The 18,407-nt window shown below is 51.7% G+C and overlaps 2 protein-coding genes across 4 annotated transcripts in view; both read left to right on the forward strand.

Moving 5' to 3' along the window:
* Positions 1-285: 285 nt before the first annotated feature.
* Positions 286-6,320, forward strand: LOC114868036 (nucleotidyltransferase MB21D2). The gene is made up of 2 exons (XM_029171331.3): positions 286-532; positions 1,585-6,320. The coding sequence occupies exons 1-2, from the start codon at positions 286-288 to the stop codon at positions 2,847-2,849; spliced, it is 1,512 nt and encodes a 503-aa protein (XP_029027164.1). The 3' UTR covers positions 2,850-6,320.
* Positions 6,321-8,100: 1,780 nt separating this feature from the next.
* Positions 8,101-18,407, forward strand: part of LOC114868052 (fibroblast growth factor 12-like) — a 16,949-nt gene continuing 6,642 nt past the window's right edge. Inside the window, exon 1 of one of the 3 annotated variants that reach the window (XM_029171362.2) lies at positions 8,101-8,569. In XM_029171362.2, coding sequence (XP_029027195.1) covers positions 8,539-8,569 — 31 coding nt within the window. In that variant the 5' untranslated portion in view covers positions 8,101-8,538. Of the gene's footprint in view, positions 8,570-11,239; positions 12,772-16,540; positions 17,337-18,407 lie in introns of those variants that run through there. The other 2 variants (XM_029171361.3, XM_029171360.3) reach the window with 2 other exon arrangements.

Genomic DNA, 18,407 nt, shown 5'->3' on the forward strand with positions numbered 1-18,407 from the left:
TTTCTCTTTGCGATGCAAGATCTTATAATTACCAGCATTTTGTGACAATAAATTCTAATCATAGGTTGAACGTGAATGAGTGAATCTCAGCGAGTTCATTACTGCCCCTACGCGTTCTGACCGATGCTCTTATTTTGAAGGCAGTGACCAACAGAAGTGGTGCCGTTATTTCCGGTAGTTGTGTTCGGGGTACTCTGGCTCGGCTCGGGTCGGTTCGGCCCGATTCAGTAGAGACCAGCAGCTGTGCAATCAGCCGTAGTAGACCTGTGTGACCGCGGAGGAAAGATGGCGGCTCCTGCTCTCTCCGGTCGGGCTGGCTCCGCGGGCAGCCTCGGGAACAGCCCCACCATGGCCTCCGGTCGGCTCCCGCACGGCGGCGGTGTCGGGCCCGAGCTGGACTTCAGGTCAGCGGCCCGCATGGAGGACCTGAACCGACTCATCCAGGAGTTCAGCAAGCACGATCAGCGGGAGTACGACGACCAGCGGGCTCTGGAGATCCACACGGCGAAGGACTTCATCTTCTCCATGCTCGGTGAGGATCCCACACCGGTACGAACCGGGCTGCAGCGGCGCTACCGAGCCGCTGGGCTCGAACCTGCCGAACGGCTAGAAGCGTCAGCTTGAGGAAATAGCGGTTCGGTGTGCTGGTGCTGGTGCTGGTCCAGCCAGAGGAACCTAACGGCGTTTAGCAGCTGGTGCTGTGGATTATGTGAAGGTGCTGAGTCCAGATGGGCTCCGCGTTGTTTGTGCAAATCGAATCGAACGTAAACGGATTCGATGAAAAACCCGATTTCTTAATGTTGGCCGTAAAAACCAAGGCTGCCACTGCCCGAAGATGTTTAATAGCGGCAGGTTTCACGGCTGCGTCCGGTCCCGAGGCTCAGTGTGATCCAGCGAACACTTTAAGCACGTGCCAAACACCTGCGGACGTAGTGTTTCCTGCCGGTGATTAACGGGAATGAGCGACTATTGTCCTGTTCCGTTACTGAAGACAGACACAAAGTGAGTGTCTGCTGCTGAGCTCTAATCAAACGTCATTAGCCACACGTCTGTCAGGGTCTTTGAGAGGAGGAATTGCAGGAATGTGACGTTCCTCTGTATTAAAATATTCAAGCAAAATATAAAGGCTGGAAACTGTCCAACCCCCAGAGATCCAGAACAGTCTGTTGCTCAGCGTTCATCTGCCGGATCCGGACCGGCTGCCAACGCCGTTCACGGGTTCGCTTCAGGTTAGGCCGTACTGAAGCTGCGGTTCTGCTGAGAACGGATCCGTCTCATCCTGTCGGGTCAATGCACAAACACAGTCCCCAAAACGTGATGCAAAGTAAAAAGAGCGCGTGTCAGAGTTAACATCATTTTCTGCTCGCAGAGTTGAGGCCGTCACTCTGTTCCGCTAAACAGGTCCTGGACTGTGCGGATCTTCCGAGTTGTGCAGTGATTTGCTTTAGGGGACGACTGATAAGAAGGAGCAAAGAACGGGAATGCAGAGATCAGACTAGTGCAGTCCCACTGTCTGATGCCGGGACGTGAACACATCACCTGCGTTCTGTGTTGTAATTGTCCCGTTCCTCCGCTGTGTTCCAGGGATGGTCCAGAAGTTGGACCAGAAGCTTCCCGTGGCCAACGAGTACCTCCTCCTGTCGGGAGGCGTCTGGGAGGGAGTGGTGGACATGGACCTGGACGAGCTGAGCGTCTATGCACGCGGCACGGACTACGACATGGACTTCACCCTGCTGGTGCCGGCGCTTAAGCTCCACGACCGCAACCAGCCAGTGACCCTGGACATGAGGCACTCGGCCCTGGGCCACTCCTGGCTCAGCCTGCGGCTGTTCGACGAGGGAACTATTAACAAGTGGAAGGACTGCTGCACCATCGTGGACCACATCAGTGGGACCACCAACTACTTCTTCTCTCCAACGCTGGTGGCTGACTGGTTCTACCAGTCTATATCCCTGGTGCTTCTGGAGGTGCAGAAGAAGCCGCAGAGGGGGATGCCGCGAGTAGAGAAGGTGGAGCGGAACGGCACCATCATCTCCGTCATCCTGGGCGTCGGCAGCAGCCGCATGCTCTACGACATCGTCCCCGTGGTGTCGTTCAAAGGCTGGCCTGCGGTTGCCCAGAGCTGGCTGATGGAGAACCACTTCTGGGACGGCAAGATCACCGAGGAGGAGGTGATCAGTGGCTTCTACCTCGTCCCTGCCTGCTCCTTCAAAGGGCGCAAGGAGAACGAGTGGCGCCTGTCGTTCGCCCGCAGCGAGGTGCAGCTGAAGAAGTGCATCTCGCCCAGCCTGATGCAGGCGTACCAGGCCTGCAAGGCCGTCATCATCAAGCTGCTGTCTCGCCCCAAAGCCATCAGCCCCTACCACCTGCGCAGCATCATGCTGTGGGCCTGCGACCGCCTGCCCCACGGCTACCTGGCGCAGGACGACTTCTCGGCCCACTTCCTGCTGGGCCTGATCGACGACCTTCAGCACTGCCTCGTCAACAAGATGTGTCCCAACTACTTCATCCCCCAGTGCAACATGCTGGAGCACCTGTCGGACGAGACGGCCATGCTGCACGCCCGCAAGCTGTCGTCGGTGCGCTCCGACCCGGCCGAGCACCTGCGCACCACCATCGAGCACGCCAAGGCCGCCAACAGGCTGACGGTGGAAGTGCAGTGGCGCGGCAGCTCCAGCAACCTGCCGTCCCCTCAGTCCGACGCCAGCGGGGACCACCAGCCGGACGACCGGCTGGCCAAGAAGCTGCAGCAGCTCGTCACCGAGAATCCTGGGAAATCCATCTCCGTCTTCATCAACCCGGACGACGTCACGCGGCCGCACTTCCGCATCGACGACAAGTTCTTCTGAGACGAGAAGCGTCCTCCCACACCTCCTCCGCGCTCTGCCTTCCTCCTCCTCGCCCGGCGCCCGGCCTCCTCTAAAACTTTATTTTTTACATTTTTTTTATTTCTCTGCCACAGAGTGAAGTGAGGTGATCGTTTAGTGTCTGCTGCAATTTTTTAATTTTTATTTTTCTATTCACCTCTCCCTCTTTCCTCCTCTTTCACTGTGTGCCCTGTGTTTTTACCTGCTGAATGCCTTTTAAACAGACAGCTGAAGAGCAGCAGATTGTTTTTAAGTGAAGATGGAGCTTCATGCTCCTTTTGTTTCTCTAGTGTCATGTGATTCAGGGATCCTGGAGATGAGATGAAACCACCAACTCCTGAAACCATCACAAAGTCACTTTTGACTCATTGCTTTAGGATCTAAAGTACAGAATTTACAATAAGCTGGTATTTATCAATCTGCTCATGTTCCTGTGTGGCGTAAACAAAGTGACACTTGAAAACCTGTAAAATATAATGGAATTATCCTTAATGCAAGAGGCCCCAGACACTGGCGGACATTTGTCCCAATTACTAATTAACCAGTAGAAAATACAAGATTACTTTCCCGAACAAAGTAATTTCTCAGATCAGGCTTTGATTTTTAATTATCCCAAAATCAGTGTCCTACTATTATAATGCAATTACTTTCTCTCAGTAATTTGTCATTTGTTAACTTAATCTAATACATGTAAATGGGCCAATCCACGGTCATGAGACGTTTCCTCATATATTACTAACTGATCTTATACTGATGCTAAATCGTATCTAGAGAAATAGTTTTTGATCACCTCACCCATGAATATTAGCATGTTGTTCAGGTTCTCATGGTGAAGACCTTGCTGACTCGTAACGAGGCAGGTTTAGGAAGGTTCTGGCCACTCGTTTTGTCCGATGCTGTATCTGTGGGATACGTTTGTAGAATTTCATGAAGTTGATAAACTTGAACTTATCTTTTTATCTTGGTTAATCACATCTCACGCAACATTACTATTATTGTCGATGTTATGATTGTACACATTCATATTCAGGAGTTGGGGATGCCCAATGGTGCGCAGAGACATCTCAGGCCCAGGAGTAAAGCTAAAGATTTGTGAAGGTGGATTTTGTCCTTTGAGGAATGTCTTAGTCCCGTTAGGGGTGATGGTACTAACGTCTTAGAAAGTATATGTAAATAGAAGGAGCTGGACAGAACATTGAGGAAGACAATGTTTGGACTACTTTTCATCTAATTTTGCACAGAATGTAAAAACACTTTTCCTGTTGATGGTGTTCATCCTGATTCTGAAATGTACCATATCAGTAGATCAGTGACACTTTACTGAACAATGGTCGTATGCACGTTTGAACTATTAACCAGTAGAATGGAACCGAGTCCACATTGGTACTGCACTAACACCTAATGTGACTGTGTGGGAACTTTGCCGTAACGTCTATAAAATGACGTTAGGAATCAGGCATTTGGAACTTCGACTCCTTTACTGAACGTCTACAAAGCAGCGTTTCGTTACATTCTCTGGGCAAACTCAGCCGCCTTTGCTCACTTTCCCTTGATTTTCTACTACTTTCGTCTGCATTAACCACCACTGCCATCTACTGTCTTCTTAAGTAACTGCGCCTAAAAACAGAATAAACACTTCCAAATTCCTAATATTTAAACTACCACAAACTCCACATTCCTTCAACATTAATTAATGCAACAGTTGACTTAAAGCTACAGCAGCGTCTTCCTGAAGCAGGATTCATTGATGCTGATCTGAAGTCTGTCTGAAACCTGATTGCTCAGACTCCGTCTTGTTGATCATTGTCAGTGTATTTACTTCTGTGGAAATGACTTCTCACAAGCCTGGAGCTAAAGAAGAAACTAAAGTAGATGGTGCAGCAGTGGAATGACTGACAGATCGTTGAGAGCAGAGCCATTGTCCTCTGGTTAATCTGCGTTACGACCATCATCAGGCAGGTGTCACAGGATGTTCTTTTAGTCATGACGTCACTGACATCTCTTACTTATTTCTGTCACTCAGCCGTGCTCGTGTTTCCGCTTCACCGTCTTTCTGTGTCTTTGCCTTTTACTGACAGATGTTATGTCCATGGCTGCGTTTTGAGGGTTCAGCTCAGCTTTTGCTCAATCAGCTCAGGATCCTTTCAGATCATTCCTCACTTTTGATTGTAGCTGCAGTTGGATTTTTTTGAATTATTGAATTATTTTCTACTCAGTAACAACACAAGGTGTAACCATACTGTTTTAATCGTATGGCATGTATTTAGATGTGTGACACTTGATGGGGCCCAGCTCTGATTGCTAGGGGAAAAAGGGGGTCATTAGAAAACATAACCCAGAGGACAGGCTGAAGATCAAACCCAGACATGCTACAGTTCAGTCAAATGGCATCTGGGCATGCTGGGAGCTGTAGTCCGCCCCAAGCTGGTTCTACTGAAGGGGGGCCAGTTGGTCCCAGTTGTTGTTGTGTCATCAGATTCATAAACATTTCTAGACAAAATGCCAAAAAAGAAAATCTGCAGACGTGACTGGCAGTGTGTCCATATCCTCACCCTCAAGTGCAATTAGTGACACTACACACAGACACACACACGCACACAGACCCCACGTAGCATCAAGTCACTAGAAGATGAACCGGGTCTCACCACAGGCCCAAACTGACCACTGGACCCGGCACCCGTCCACCGAGTCCTCAAACTCACACGCTCACTCAAAGTGCCACACTCCTGCTCGGTGGAAATGTATTTGGTGTGTTGTTCTTTGGAGCTTTGTGACCTTTGACCTTACTCCTCTGTTTGTTCAGAACCTTCTGACTGTGACTTTTTGATTTCTGGTTTCTTGCTGCTCTGTTTTACTTTGATGCTGAATTTCTTTATGCAACGTGGATTTGATGGGTAACGTTCAGACGGCAGCTCCTGCCTGTCTCTCGCTGTCAACCCGTATTTTTTCAGTCGCTTCTTTTCAGCGAGTACAGGTTTGAGGTCAAATACTGATCCCAGTTTTATCTAAAGAATATACAGATGGATGTTTTGTAATGGACAAAACTTTCCTTCTAACAGAGAAAAATATACTTTAGACTTTTTAATAGTTTATATTACTTAAATTTGATTCACTCCTTGCTGAAAGTTCATTGAAGTGCCAGTGCACTGCTTCACTGTTGACTCTGTCCTTTAAATAGAAACGTGGTCGCTGCTGGTTTCTTGCTGCACACAATGTCCAAGGCCTCTGGGAAACCGGTGTCACAGCACAAGATGAACCTGAGCAAAAGTTTATTACCTGTGCTCTGTACACGGGGATCAATTCCGTCTCACCTGTTCATGACACCTCCTGCCTTTAGTGTCATGTCTGATCTGTTTTAGTGATGGGAGCTGTCACCTGAACGGACGCAATGACTTTACCCGATCCCTGATGTGTACTACTGTAAATACACCTGATAAAATGACTCCAACCCACGTTTGTCTGCTTGTCAGTTCCTCCGAACCTCGGCTGGTTGACTGTCGTCCAGAAGAAAATCAACTCAAATAATTTCAAACTGACAAAAGTGATAAATAAAAATGAACTTAAACTCAGATGCTGCTTTTACAGAACAACCCCTGACCTGTTCCTCTCTAGTCCTTGCTTCCTTGTCTCTCTTCCCACTCTTGCCCCCACCCATCTTTCCTCCTCCAGCCTCCATCCTCTCTCCTCCTGCTCCTGTTGTCTCAGCACCTGCCCTCCACCTGCTCCCTCCTCTGTCTCTGTGTTTCCTGGTGTGTTTTTCTGGTGCTCAGCTCTTTCTCGTCGCCATCAAAGCAGCTGCCGTGCCAACAGGAAATCATCCATCAGCCTCCAAATATAAGCTCAGCATATGCTGCAAACACACACACACACTGGTGTGGGCTGACGGTCAAGCAGAAACTGGTCTATTGTCCTGCTGAGCTCTAGACAAACCGACCAGAACCTGAATAACTGAGCTGAGCTGCTCAGTTAATTTAGCATTGGGTCCATTTCCACAGCATTAGTCCCACTGGTCACATTAAACCAGCATCCAGTCAGTTCATCTGCACGGTTAGTGTAATTGATGTAAAATCCCAGTAACTCTCTTTAATGGAGGGTGAGCTATCACTCATTAAACATTTATCACAGATGGAGAAGTCCGGATGGGTACTGGTCCAGAACTGGAGAAAGCCCCTGCCCTCTCTTTGTGTCTGTAAAGCACAGACCAGCGTTCACAGGATGTTTACCCTCAGCGTTCATGTCCAGCTGTTCCCAGTGGTCAGCAGAAGGGTCAGAACGGTGCAACCGTGCGAACAAACACGAGCAGATCATCGAACCAATCAGCAGCGCTGCTGATGTGATTGACAGAGGGGAGGAGCCAATCAGCTACAAGTGAAAACAGCTTCTGTTAACGACGAACAGCAGTGTCAAAACTATTGTATATTGGCTCTACGGTATCGTAGCTCGTACAAAGACCAAAACTATCATATAAATACGATAATTATCGTATGTCACTGGTGCTTCCTAGTTTTCTCTGTACCTGCCCCAGCAACATATTGGGGGCGGGGCCATGCTGAGAGGGGGCGGGGCTGGTGGATAGGAGGCAGGGTCCCGCTGAGACTGTTTGCTTTGGTCCAAAATAAAAGGCTGCTATTGGACTTCAAAAATATGTCCTTATTCAAACACACTGTTAAAATATAACCTTTGGTTAAAGATGTAAAGCAATGTCTGAAGGTTCATCTGTAAACCAGAGGAGTAACACTGTGTAAATGCCCTGCAGTGGGTGGATCAGGTGGGTTCAGCTCAGAAGGTTTATCAGAGTGTTGTAAGTTATGTCCATTTTCAGCCACATCAAACAATACTGCTGCATTTCCTTGTTTTCTCTGGACATGGACCATCAATGTTAAACGTTCGTGCACATTTTGGCTAACAAAATGTGCCATGGTTATAACACCGCTTGCTTTTTAGCCGTGACGTATGTCTTTCTCCTTTTTTTCTTTTTCACCTAATTTCTATTTGTTTTGTTTGTGTTTAAGTTTTTGTTTAAAATTTAAGTGTAGTAACAAATATATTTGTCGTAGGATTACACTGTGCCATCCAGGAACTAGAATTTTGTTTGTTCTGGTTTATTCTGGTTGGTTCAGGCGACATCAGTTTCATGCTTATGTGAAACAGGACATGAACTGCGCCGTTCGGAGGAGTGGGCGGAGCCTCTGGGGTGGGGCCGCGCCCACCTCCGTCCACCGCCCGGTGGCGCTCTAGGCCGAGCCTCCTTTCTAATGTTGATGCGCTGGCGCTGAAATCCGACCTGCTGCAGGTGGACCGGCTCTGGTAACGATCATAATCTTCAGCATCATAATTACCTCAAACCTTTTCCGGTGGTGACGTCACCTTGCTCTTGGCTCGGGCTGCAGCAGCACAGCGCGAGCACAGAGAGAGGGAGAGCGGCGGCGCGCGGACAGGTGAACGCACGAGCCTCGACATCTGCAGGAGGAAAAGAGAGAAGAAAAAGGAGAAGAAGAAGTCGAAGACCGACGCCTCGAGGAGGAAACACCGCGGGCTGCTTGTGCCTTCATCCGCCCGGTGTCTCCCTCCGCCGTCCGGTATCGATCTGTCAGCAGCTCTTCCTCCTGTTGGCTGCATCACATAAGGAAGCTAGTGTTTGTGACGGAGGCGAACCGAACCGAACCCGGAGATGGAGCTGGTCAAAGAGAAGGCGCCGGCAGGTAAGAGACGGGAGGGATGGAAGTTTCCTGACTGTGGAAAGGTGGATGGCAAGAAGTTAGTGCTTTTTCCTATGTGATGGGATGATGGGTGGATGGAGCGATGGGATGGGATGGGAGATGGGTGGAGGCATGATGGGTGGATGGAGCGAGTGATGCATGTTGGGTAGAAGTGTACTGCAGTATCCTGCTGCTCGCATCCTGAAGGCAGCTGCACTGGAGCTTCTAGGTGTGGTTATTATGGGATGGGGTGCAGTGTGTGTGTTTTTATGAAAACGCTGGATCCTGATGCAGCAAAACAGAGACCGACCGACAGACAGACAGACAGACAGACAGACAGACAGACAGACAGACAGACAGACAGACAGACAGACGGACAGGTTTGGGATCAAAACAGTGACACACGGGATGTTGCAGAGCCTAAACAGACCAGTCAACGCAGGAAGAGAGATGTGAGGCTTGGACAGAAGGCGCTACAACAGGATAGAGAGACAGCGAGACAGACAGAAGGAAAGAGAGAGACAGGTGGCGTGCAGAAAAACAGACAGAGCATGTGTAGAGAGACAGACAGGAAAGTTTGACAACAAGCACAGGACTCAGGGAGACAGAAAGGGCAAATAACACGCAGACGTATGAGGCGACAGGGAGGCGGGCGGTGAGACAGGTGGACAGAGGACAGACCGTGTCCCAGCCGGTCCGGGTGGACTGGACCGCTCGGCTCCGTTACCACAGGGGCCTGTGCGTCGTAGTGGTCCTCAGAGCCTGCGTGGTGTGGTTCTAGATCAGCCTCCACCGCCACCGTGAGGGTGAGCAGTGGGTCCAGAACACAGAGCTGCTGGCGCTGACTTGGTTCTGAAAGCTCCGTCACACGGCGTCCGCTCGTCTCAGCACAAACCGTGGGTTCATTTGAAACACCGCTAAATGCAAAACATCCGGTTCTTTCAGCTTTCTGCCCTGGACGAACACACCGAGCGGATTAGAGGTTTGTCTGGGTGTGCGTTTCCCTTTTTCCAGCATCCAGTGAACGCAGCACGTCCTGTCTGTGACTGGGTGAAAAACGCTGCTGATGCCGGCAAACGTTTAAAGGCTTTACGAGCCGGAGGACGAGTCAGAGTGGGTGCTGCAGCTCAGCGCAGCTTAGAATCCTGAGCTGCCACAGGAAGCAGCACTTCAGCCGCTGTCAGAGTTCACAGACGTGGGTCACGGTCCAGCTGGACGGAACCACAGGTTCTGGATGAAAGGGTGGTTTGTTGAACTGCAGGGAGACGAGTCACTGAGCTCAAAGAACGCGACGGCCTGAGCATCCTCTGGGATGACGCAGAGTGGAGCGGCTGTGCTGTGTGGATCAGATGGTTCTGACCCACGGGGACCCACTGAAGCCACTGTGTTGATGGGGGGCTGCGGGTCTGTGACTGACAGGAGGCGAATCAGCTCTAGTGTCGGTGTTCGGTTTGTTTACAGCAGACAGATCAGTGCGTGGTATTGATTCTGGGAACAGATCCACACCATCCGGGCCGGTAGTGACCCACTGGCCAGAACAGAGAAACCTGAGACACTCAATGAACACTGTGACGGACGGGCTCAGGGTCCCAGAGGAGGTGTGTGCTGCTCCGACCAGGAACACAGACTGAAAAACCCACCACCACAATGTTTGAACAGTGTCTGTTCTGGTTCTGGTGGATTCGAGGGTCGGGACCCAAACTCAACATGCAAAGTGTTCTGTTACCGGAGCTGTTTAGATCTGAGCTAAAATGCAGGAAAACAGGTGAAAGTTTGGTTCAGGACGAGAGTAGCCGCTGGACGGACGGCTGCTCCAAAGGCCAGAGGAAACACACTCCCTGATGGGTGGAACCTGCAGCAGATCTGGAGTCGGGAACGTACGGTAAGTAGAGAGCAGAACCGTACTGAGCCCGGAGTTAGCGGGTTCAGCTAGTGGCGCCGGCCCAAAGCTTTCACTAGCGCTGGAGAACAGGAGACGACGCCTGTCAAACGGCCCAGGGCAGAACTTTGTACGGTCCGAGCTGCAGCGGTTCGGCCCAAACCGACGCACTGACTCACCGGAACCCGAAGGTGGACGGCTCCATGGTTTCACTGACGCTGTCAGTACAGTCACTGGTACAACAGCGTTTGAACGGGTTCCTTTACATCGGATTTGGGTTTGGGTCAAACCTTCAGAGCATCACTGACACACAGTCAGCTGGCCGTCCGGACCGGCCGTAGCCGGGCCTGGATGGACGCCAGGAGGCCGCTCGCTGAGCTGCAGGATCTGAGGCAGCTGCTGGTTCTAAAAGCTTTACTTTGTTCTGCTGTTGAATTATGTAGAACAGAAACCAACGCGGGGAGACACGACTGATGCTAATGACTGTCACCATGGAGACGGCGGACGACACTGTGAGAGAGAGAGAGAGAGAGAGAGAGAGAGAGAGAGAGAGAGAGAGAGAGAGAGAGAGAGAGAGAGAGAGAGAGAGAGAGAGAGAGAGAGAGAGAGAGAGAGAGAGAGAGAGAGAGAGAGAGAGAGAGAGAGAGAGAGAGAGAGAACATATAACCTTTAAGTGTATCATCATGTAGAGAGAGAGTCAGCAGATCTCTCAAGTATTTATGAGGCTCGTGTGCAAATGCACACACACACACACACACACACACACACACACACACACACACACACACACACACACACACACACACACACACACTCAGACACTGGTCTGATCTAATGCGGCTGCAGTGGATTGATGTCTCCCCTCAGCTCTGGCTTCGCTCCTTGTGGGTCCAGATCAGACTGCTTCCTGTTGAGTTCCCACAGATCCGTTCAGCACACGTCATCATTGCTTTGAGTCCACTAACTCCTGCCGTCCAGCTGTTTAGACCTGACGCTGACATCAGAGGCTCCAGGTCACTCATTCCTCCACCTTGTGCTGTCAGGGCTGTTTGCTGTTTCAGGCAGTGGAATGAACTCTGGAGCAGGGAGCCATGGATGCAGCCTTCACTGCCGCCTCTCGGACCTCAGGCCCGGTTCCCTGCTGCTGCCAGGACCGGGCCACGCGTACAAATAGGCCCGGGCAGAACCTTCACAGAACTTTACTGCTGGTCCTTTTTCCTGTACTGTAATGTGTGTCCAGGTGTAGGTCACCTTATGCCGAGCCATAAGAACAGGCAGCTGCTGCAGATGTGCGATTTTATCACGTATCTATAGACCGGCTTTAGTTGTCATCGTATTTTTGTCAGATCAGCTGCAGCCACGGTCGGCATTAACTCAACTAAACGTGTAGTGTGTGTATATTTAGAGGTGCACGTGATCCGCGTTGTTCTTCTCTGGACAACGTTTAACGTTCCACAATATCAGTTTACAGAACAGTTTATTTTAGGATCAGTGTCAAAGTTAAAGTAAAGCGTCAGATACGCTGCGTGTGGTCTGTAGGTTATAACGTGATCAACGGGACGGGCAGAACCCGGGCTTCAGGGCAGAACGCGCTCCGGATCGATTCCCTTTAGAACCATTAGGAGTCAGCGCTCGCATTAGGAGGGGACGTGTGTTCATAAAGCCAAGGTTGAGTGTGAAGGACAGGACACGCTCTCCTCAGACCCGACGCGTGGGCGCTGAGCGTCCGCGGCTGCAGTTCTGCAGCTTTTCCCCGGTTGTCTTCAAATGTCTCAACACGGGACGTCCTGCTGTCTCCACTGATGCTCACGTGTGCTGCTGATCTCGGACCGTGTGTGGAACTGGACCGGATCCAGTATGAACAGATTTGACGGTGTTAGATCTGACGTGACTCACGTGACTCACTTAACTCAGTGTATTTATAGATACAAATGTGGAGTTCTACAGAACCCACCAAACCACTGAGCAGCACCACCACTCCTCGTGGTTCCCCGGATCCCTGTGCTGGACGGGTTCTCGGCTTCTGTAACAGACTGTTTCATTGGTCCGGGCTGAAGTAGCGCTTGTCTGATTCTGACCGTGCGAACCAACGTATGACGTGGCTGAGACGGAACCAGAACCAACAGAGTGCCAGGACTCCTGCAGTGACTGACGGTGCACAGCTGCAGGGGGCGCGTGGTCCATCAGCGCCGCTGGTTCCGACCTCGGAGCAGAGACACCATGACTCGCTACTGCAGCCTGTTTCTGCGCCTGCTGTCTAGAGAGAACAAAGCCAAGAAGACGGACGAGCAGGACGCCGGCGCTCGCAGCCGGAGCCGCCCGCTCGGTGAGTCTCAGGACACACGGGTCGGTTCTGGTCCAGTACCTGTGTGTCCCAGCGAACTGCTTCTGCTGCGATCGGATTAGACAAAAGGAGTTATGGGGAGCTGTGGTTCATTCTGTCAATCACGAAAACCTTCATCACTGTAGAACCACCAGAACCTGATAAAGAAATAAGGAGCCAACATGCTCAAACTGATGTGACTCATCTCTGCAGGGACAGAACGTGTTCCGGGTTCAGAGGATCGTTTATTCTGAGGGTTCTGCAGCCTGTTGCTCCACAGAGAACTCGGCTCCGTCTCCTACAGTGCAGTTAAAAATATGAGCGCTAATTCCTCTGATGGTGTCTCCGTGTCACACCTTCATCAGATCAGCGTCTCCACCCGCTGCACATGAACGTGAGGCTCCGCTTTGGGTTCGACATCTGCTTGTCTGACTGATTCTGAGCTTCTGTCGTCTGTTGCTGAGCTGCAGATGTGGAACAGCTGAAAAAGCCAAACCAGGCTCAGTGATGTCTGTGACATGAACAGCAGAACCTGGAGGCTTTATAGGTCAGAAGAACACTTTTAGCTCAGTAACCGGTGACAGAAGCAGAACACAACTAAAATTACCTCCAGCATGTGTGACCCTGACAGTGATCCCTATAGTTACTCTGTTGTATTTCTGGAGGACCAGCTGTGAGTTTCTTGGAGTCACCTTGTTTATTCAGGCCTCACTGTTTGTAAGAAGTGACGGACGAACGCACAGCCGTAAGCACACAGTCTGAGCACTGCCTGTTTGTCAGTCGACCCTAGACTGCTGATCAGCTGATCGCTTCCACCTGATCGCCTCCAGGCGATCACCTCCAACTGATCTCCAGCCGATCTCCTCCACCTGATCGCTTCCACCTGATCTCCTCCAGCTGATCTCCTCCACCTGATCGCTTCCACCTGATCTCCAGCTGATCGCTTCCAGCTGATCTCCAGCTGATCGCTTCCACCTGATCTCCAGCTGATCGCCTCCACCTGATCTCCAGCTGATCGCCTCCAGCTGATCTCCTCCAGCTGATCTCCTCCACCTGATCGCTTCCACCTGATCTCCAGCTGATCGCTTCCAGCTGATCTCCAGCTGATCGCTTCCACCTGATCTCCAGCTGATCGCCTCCACCTGATCTCCAGCTGATCGCCTCCAGCTGATCTCCTCCAGCTGATCTCCTCCACCTGATCGCTTCCACCTGATCTCCAGCTGATCGCTTCCAGCTGATCTCCAGCTGATCGCTTCCAGCTGATCTCCAGCTGATCGCTTCCACCTGATCTCCAGCTGATCGCCTCCAGCTGATCTCCAGCTGATCGCCTCCACCTGATCTCCAGCTGATCGCTTCCACCTGATCTCCAGCTGATCGCTTCCAGCTGATCGCTTCCAGCTGATCGCTTCCAGCTGATCGCTTCCACCTGATCTCCTCCAGCTGATCTCCTCCAGCTGATCGCCTCCACCTGATCTCCAGCTGATCGCTTCCAGCTGATCTCCAGCTGATCGCTTCCAGCTGATCTCCAGCTGATCGCCTCCACCTGATCTCCAGCTGATCGCTTCCAGCTGATCTCCAGCTGATCGCTTCCAGCTGATCTCCAGCTGATCGCTTCCAGCTGATCTCCAGCTGATCGCTTCCAGCTGATCTCCAGCTGATCGCTTCCAGCTGACCGCCTCCATCTACAGCCTTCACCTGAAGCCAATTCTGACCCGGACCACACATCAGTCACTTGTCTAACAACAAAAACTGACTCATAAGCATAAACGACCAGAATCAGAACCTCATGTTAGTTATTGTGCTGGAGCTGAGTCGTTCCATCCAGTGTCCAGCAGGTGGCAGCGTTCCTCCACCCAGGTTCTGTTCAGTGGACTGTCAGCGGCACACAATCCTGCAGTACACCGGTGCAGGACTTTTACTGTTGTGTGCTAGAGGTCAAAGGGCATCCGTCTCTGAACCACTTTTCCTGAGTTCGGGTGCGGGTCCTGGAGCTGATCCCTGTTTGGGAGGAGGAGAACTCTGTTCTTACCCAGTGTGAGGAACTGGCCTGCCAGAACCAGAGCTGTTGGGCTGTTGGTTGTACTTTCTGTGTTAATACAAGTGCTATTTAAACCGGATCATATTTATGTTCCTACTGTTGATGGAGCTATGCTAAGACGCTAACTCCTGCAGCCTCTCTGAGTCCACTCCATGATTTGGGAAAATAATCCTTGTGTTTGTTGCTGGATGAGTCATGGAGTGAAGCTGTAGCCTTCTGATATAAAAATATATTTTCTATAAAGTGTTTGTTCGGTGGAACAAAGAGCCGGTGGAGCAATAGCATGCGGCTGCTCCGACCGCCCACGCCGCTGGTTCTGCTGCGTGCGGGTTTACAGGCTGAATGGATCCAGAGGCACAACCATCATCTCCTGTCTTTAAAATCATCTTACATCAACTTCACCGTCAGCAGGGAGGGAAGACTTCAGCATCACGCTGGCGGCTTAAATACCAGAGTAGTGACTTCTGAGTTCTGAGCCGTCGGGTCTGGTGCGTTCAGGCTCCGGTGTGTCCTGCTGACTTTCTGCTGCCCTCTGATGAAGAAGGTGATCTGCTGATCAGCAAACACTCAGTGTGTCTGTGAGACTCTGGGTCGATGGCGCCGCCACAGCGCATTTCCTGTCCTTCAGCGACTCATACGCACTAAACTAAACTTTATTCTGGACCCTGAAGTCAGAGAGTTTGGATCGGTCCGGGTCTTCTTTGTTTAAGCTGTATTAGAGCAACAGAGCTCAGGTCCTGTGGGTTCTGACCCAATTGAACCTCAGTATGTGAATCTTAAAGTGCAGATGACTCCATTGAGAAATGAAGCACTGAACAGCAGAGGAAGGGGTTCTGGACCCTGACGGCTTTGGACTTCCCTACTGATCCCACCCAAAGATGAGGATCTTTCTTTGCCCTCCTCTCTCTGTCTGCTCTTGGTCCCAGTGTGCAGGTACCAGGACGCAAATACTCGTCAGTAATTAAAGACGCTGACCTGATTTGTTCCTGCCCGAGTGCAGGCCTACATTCAGCATGATGGTGCATTCACTGACCGCCAGCAGGAGCAGGAAACCAGCGTGGAGGAAGGAATCCTACACACGTCGCTGCCTCAGGACTCACCTGGTCACAGCGACACTCATCCGCCGCTGTCTGGTGCATGAGCCCTGGGTCCGGCTCCGGCCTGGGACCGGTTCTGCAGCTCTGCAGTGTGTGATGAGCAGTTGATGTGTGCTGTGAAGCAGCAGCAGCGCGTGGATGCGTTACGTCACTCAGCAGATTTCATGGATGAGGCGCGTCTTTAAGTGAGCAAACATCAGTTCTGGTTCCAGTGCAAAGACAACAGTACGAGTGTCTGTCTGTGCTGCATTAAACTGCTTCACACTGCGCTGCTACAGTCGCCACGGAACCGGTCCCAGAACCAGCTACTGGCTGAGTGATGAACCGGACCAACGGTGACGTGATCACACGTCTGAGCAGATGTGACCGGCGTGAAACACCTTTGTGAGTTCTGAACCCAGTGAAACCGGTCCAAATACAAATCAGGCATCAGAACCAACCAGTGGAGGAGGTGAAGTGGTCTGATGTGGCGAAACATGTGGCAGAATATTTTTAGGACCTCCTTCCACACCTCCACCTCCTGTCTCTCTATCACTCTGCTGTGAGGCTGCCCCCCCCCCCCCCCCCCCCCCCCTCCATCCCTGAGCCTCTCATCACATTCAGCAGCTCTCAGCCTGCGAGGAGGAGGAGGAGGAGGAGGAGGAGGACAGTGGAGTAAAATAGAGGCAGTGTTCTGTTGTGCTGTGGGTCCGATCTGCTCTGGGATTATTCGGAACTTCTCGGGTTCGTCTCACCACTGCCTTGGCGTCGAGTTGAGCGGCTGCTGGGAGACGAGCGGACGCAGCCACGAGGAGCTCCCCACAGCTGAGCCGCGTGCCTGAGGCGAAGCCCGAGAGCGGCGCCGATCAATTCTCCACATGCACTTTCCTTCCTCCAGCTGAAAACCTTTTTTGTGCCAGACGCGTGTTTTGCAGGTATTTGAGGAGCACGTTTATCAGCTATTAACGAGCCCGGTTTGAGTCATATCTGGAAAGTGACTTCTACAAACATATAGAAACATGTGGACACTTCTTTTTTAAGGTCAGTTGTGAAATGACTTCACTGAAAACACCTGCAATAGTTTTGAGGCTCTTCCTCCGTTTTTGGACCTGGACCTGTAAACGTGAGGCTGTGACTGGTTCTGCGATGGTCGGTGGAGGATCCGGGTTCCGCTCTTCTGACGCGGCGCACGTTTGGCTCTGAGCGGAGACGCTGGATCTTTAGTCTTGGGCGCCGCCGCCCAGCTCTCAGGGAGATGGCAGCGGCCATCGCCAGCTCCCTGATCCGTCAGAAGCGCCAGGCCCGCGGGTCCAACGGCGACAAGGTCGGCACCAACAGGAGGCGCTCCAGTCCCAGCAAAGAGTCCAGGTCTCTGTGCGAGAGGCACGTCTTCAGTGTCTTCAGCAAAGTTCGCTTCTGCAGTGGGAAGAAACGACCTGTTCGCCGGAAACCAGGTGGGTGGACAGGAACCAGAACCCAAGCCTCAGGTTTGCTAATTGGTCAGATGTGTTGCCATGGAAACCTTGAGCAGAGGGAGTAGCTCCTGCGTTACAGGTGCTATTAGCATGTGGCTAAACCCGGCCCATCCAGCGTGAGGTTCTGCCGCTCCAGGTTCAGCCAGTGGTCCGCCTGGAGACGTCAGCACAGTCAGAACCGTGGCGGCCCATCAGAACCGTGGCGGCCCATCAGAACCGTGGCGGCCCATCAGAACCGTGGCGGCCCCGTCAGAACCGTGAAGGTCCAGCAAAACCCTGGCAGTTCAGTCAGAACCGTGAAGGTCCAGCAGAACCGTGGCGGTCCATCAGAACCGTGAAGGTCCAGCAAAACCCTGGCAGTTCAGTCAGAACCGTGAAGGTCCAGCAGAACCGTGGCAGTTCAGTCAGAACCGTGGCGGTCCATCAGAACCGTGGCGGTCCATCAGAACCGTGAAGGTCCAGCAGAACCGTGAAGGTCCATCAGAACCGTGGCGGTTCAGTCAGAACCGTGGCGGTCCATCAGAACCGTGAAGGTCCAGCAAAACCCTGGCAGTTCAGTCAGAACCGTGAAGGTCCATCAGAACCGTGGCAATTCAGTCAGAACCGTGGCAGTTCAGTCAGAACCGTGAAGGTCCAGCAGAACCGTGGCAGTTCAGTCAGAACCGTGGCGGCCCATCAGAACCGTGGCAGTTCAGTCAGAACCGTGAAGGTCCAGCAGAACCGTGGCAGTTTAGTCAAAACCGTGGCAGTTCAGTCAGAACCGTGGCGGTCCATCAGAACCGTGAAGGTCCAGCAGAACCGTGAAGGTCCAGCAGAACCGTGGTGGTCCGCTGGTGATGGAAAGGGGGAAACAATGATGTTTTTGAACTGAGGTTGTTTTGGTCACAGCAGCATCTCTTCAGAAACACAAACCCAGGTCCAGGCAGTAGTGGACTCATGTTGCATAGTTTCATGTGTGGTTTTAAATATTTAAAAACCCAAAGTGTGATTCCGGGTCCTGGTCCTTTGACTCAGCTTCAGGTTTCATAGATGTGTCCGACAGCAGCATGT

This window comes from Betta splendens, chromosome 13 (genome assembly GCF_900634795.4).
Source record: "Betta splendens chromosome 13, fBetSpl5.4, whole genome shotgun sequence".
Taxonomy (NCBI): Eukaryota; Metazoa; Chordata; class Actinopteri; order Anabantiformes; family Osphronemidae; genus Betta; species Betta splendens.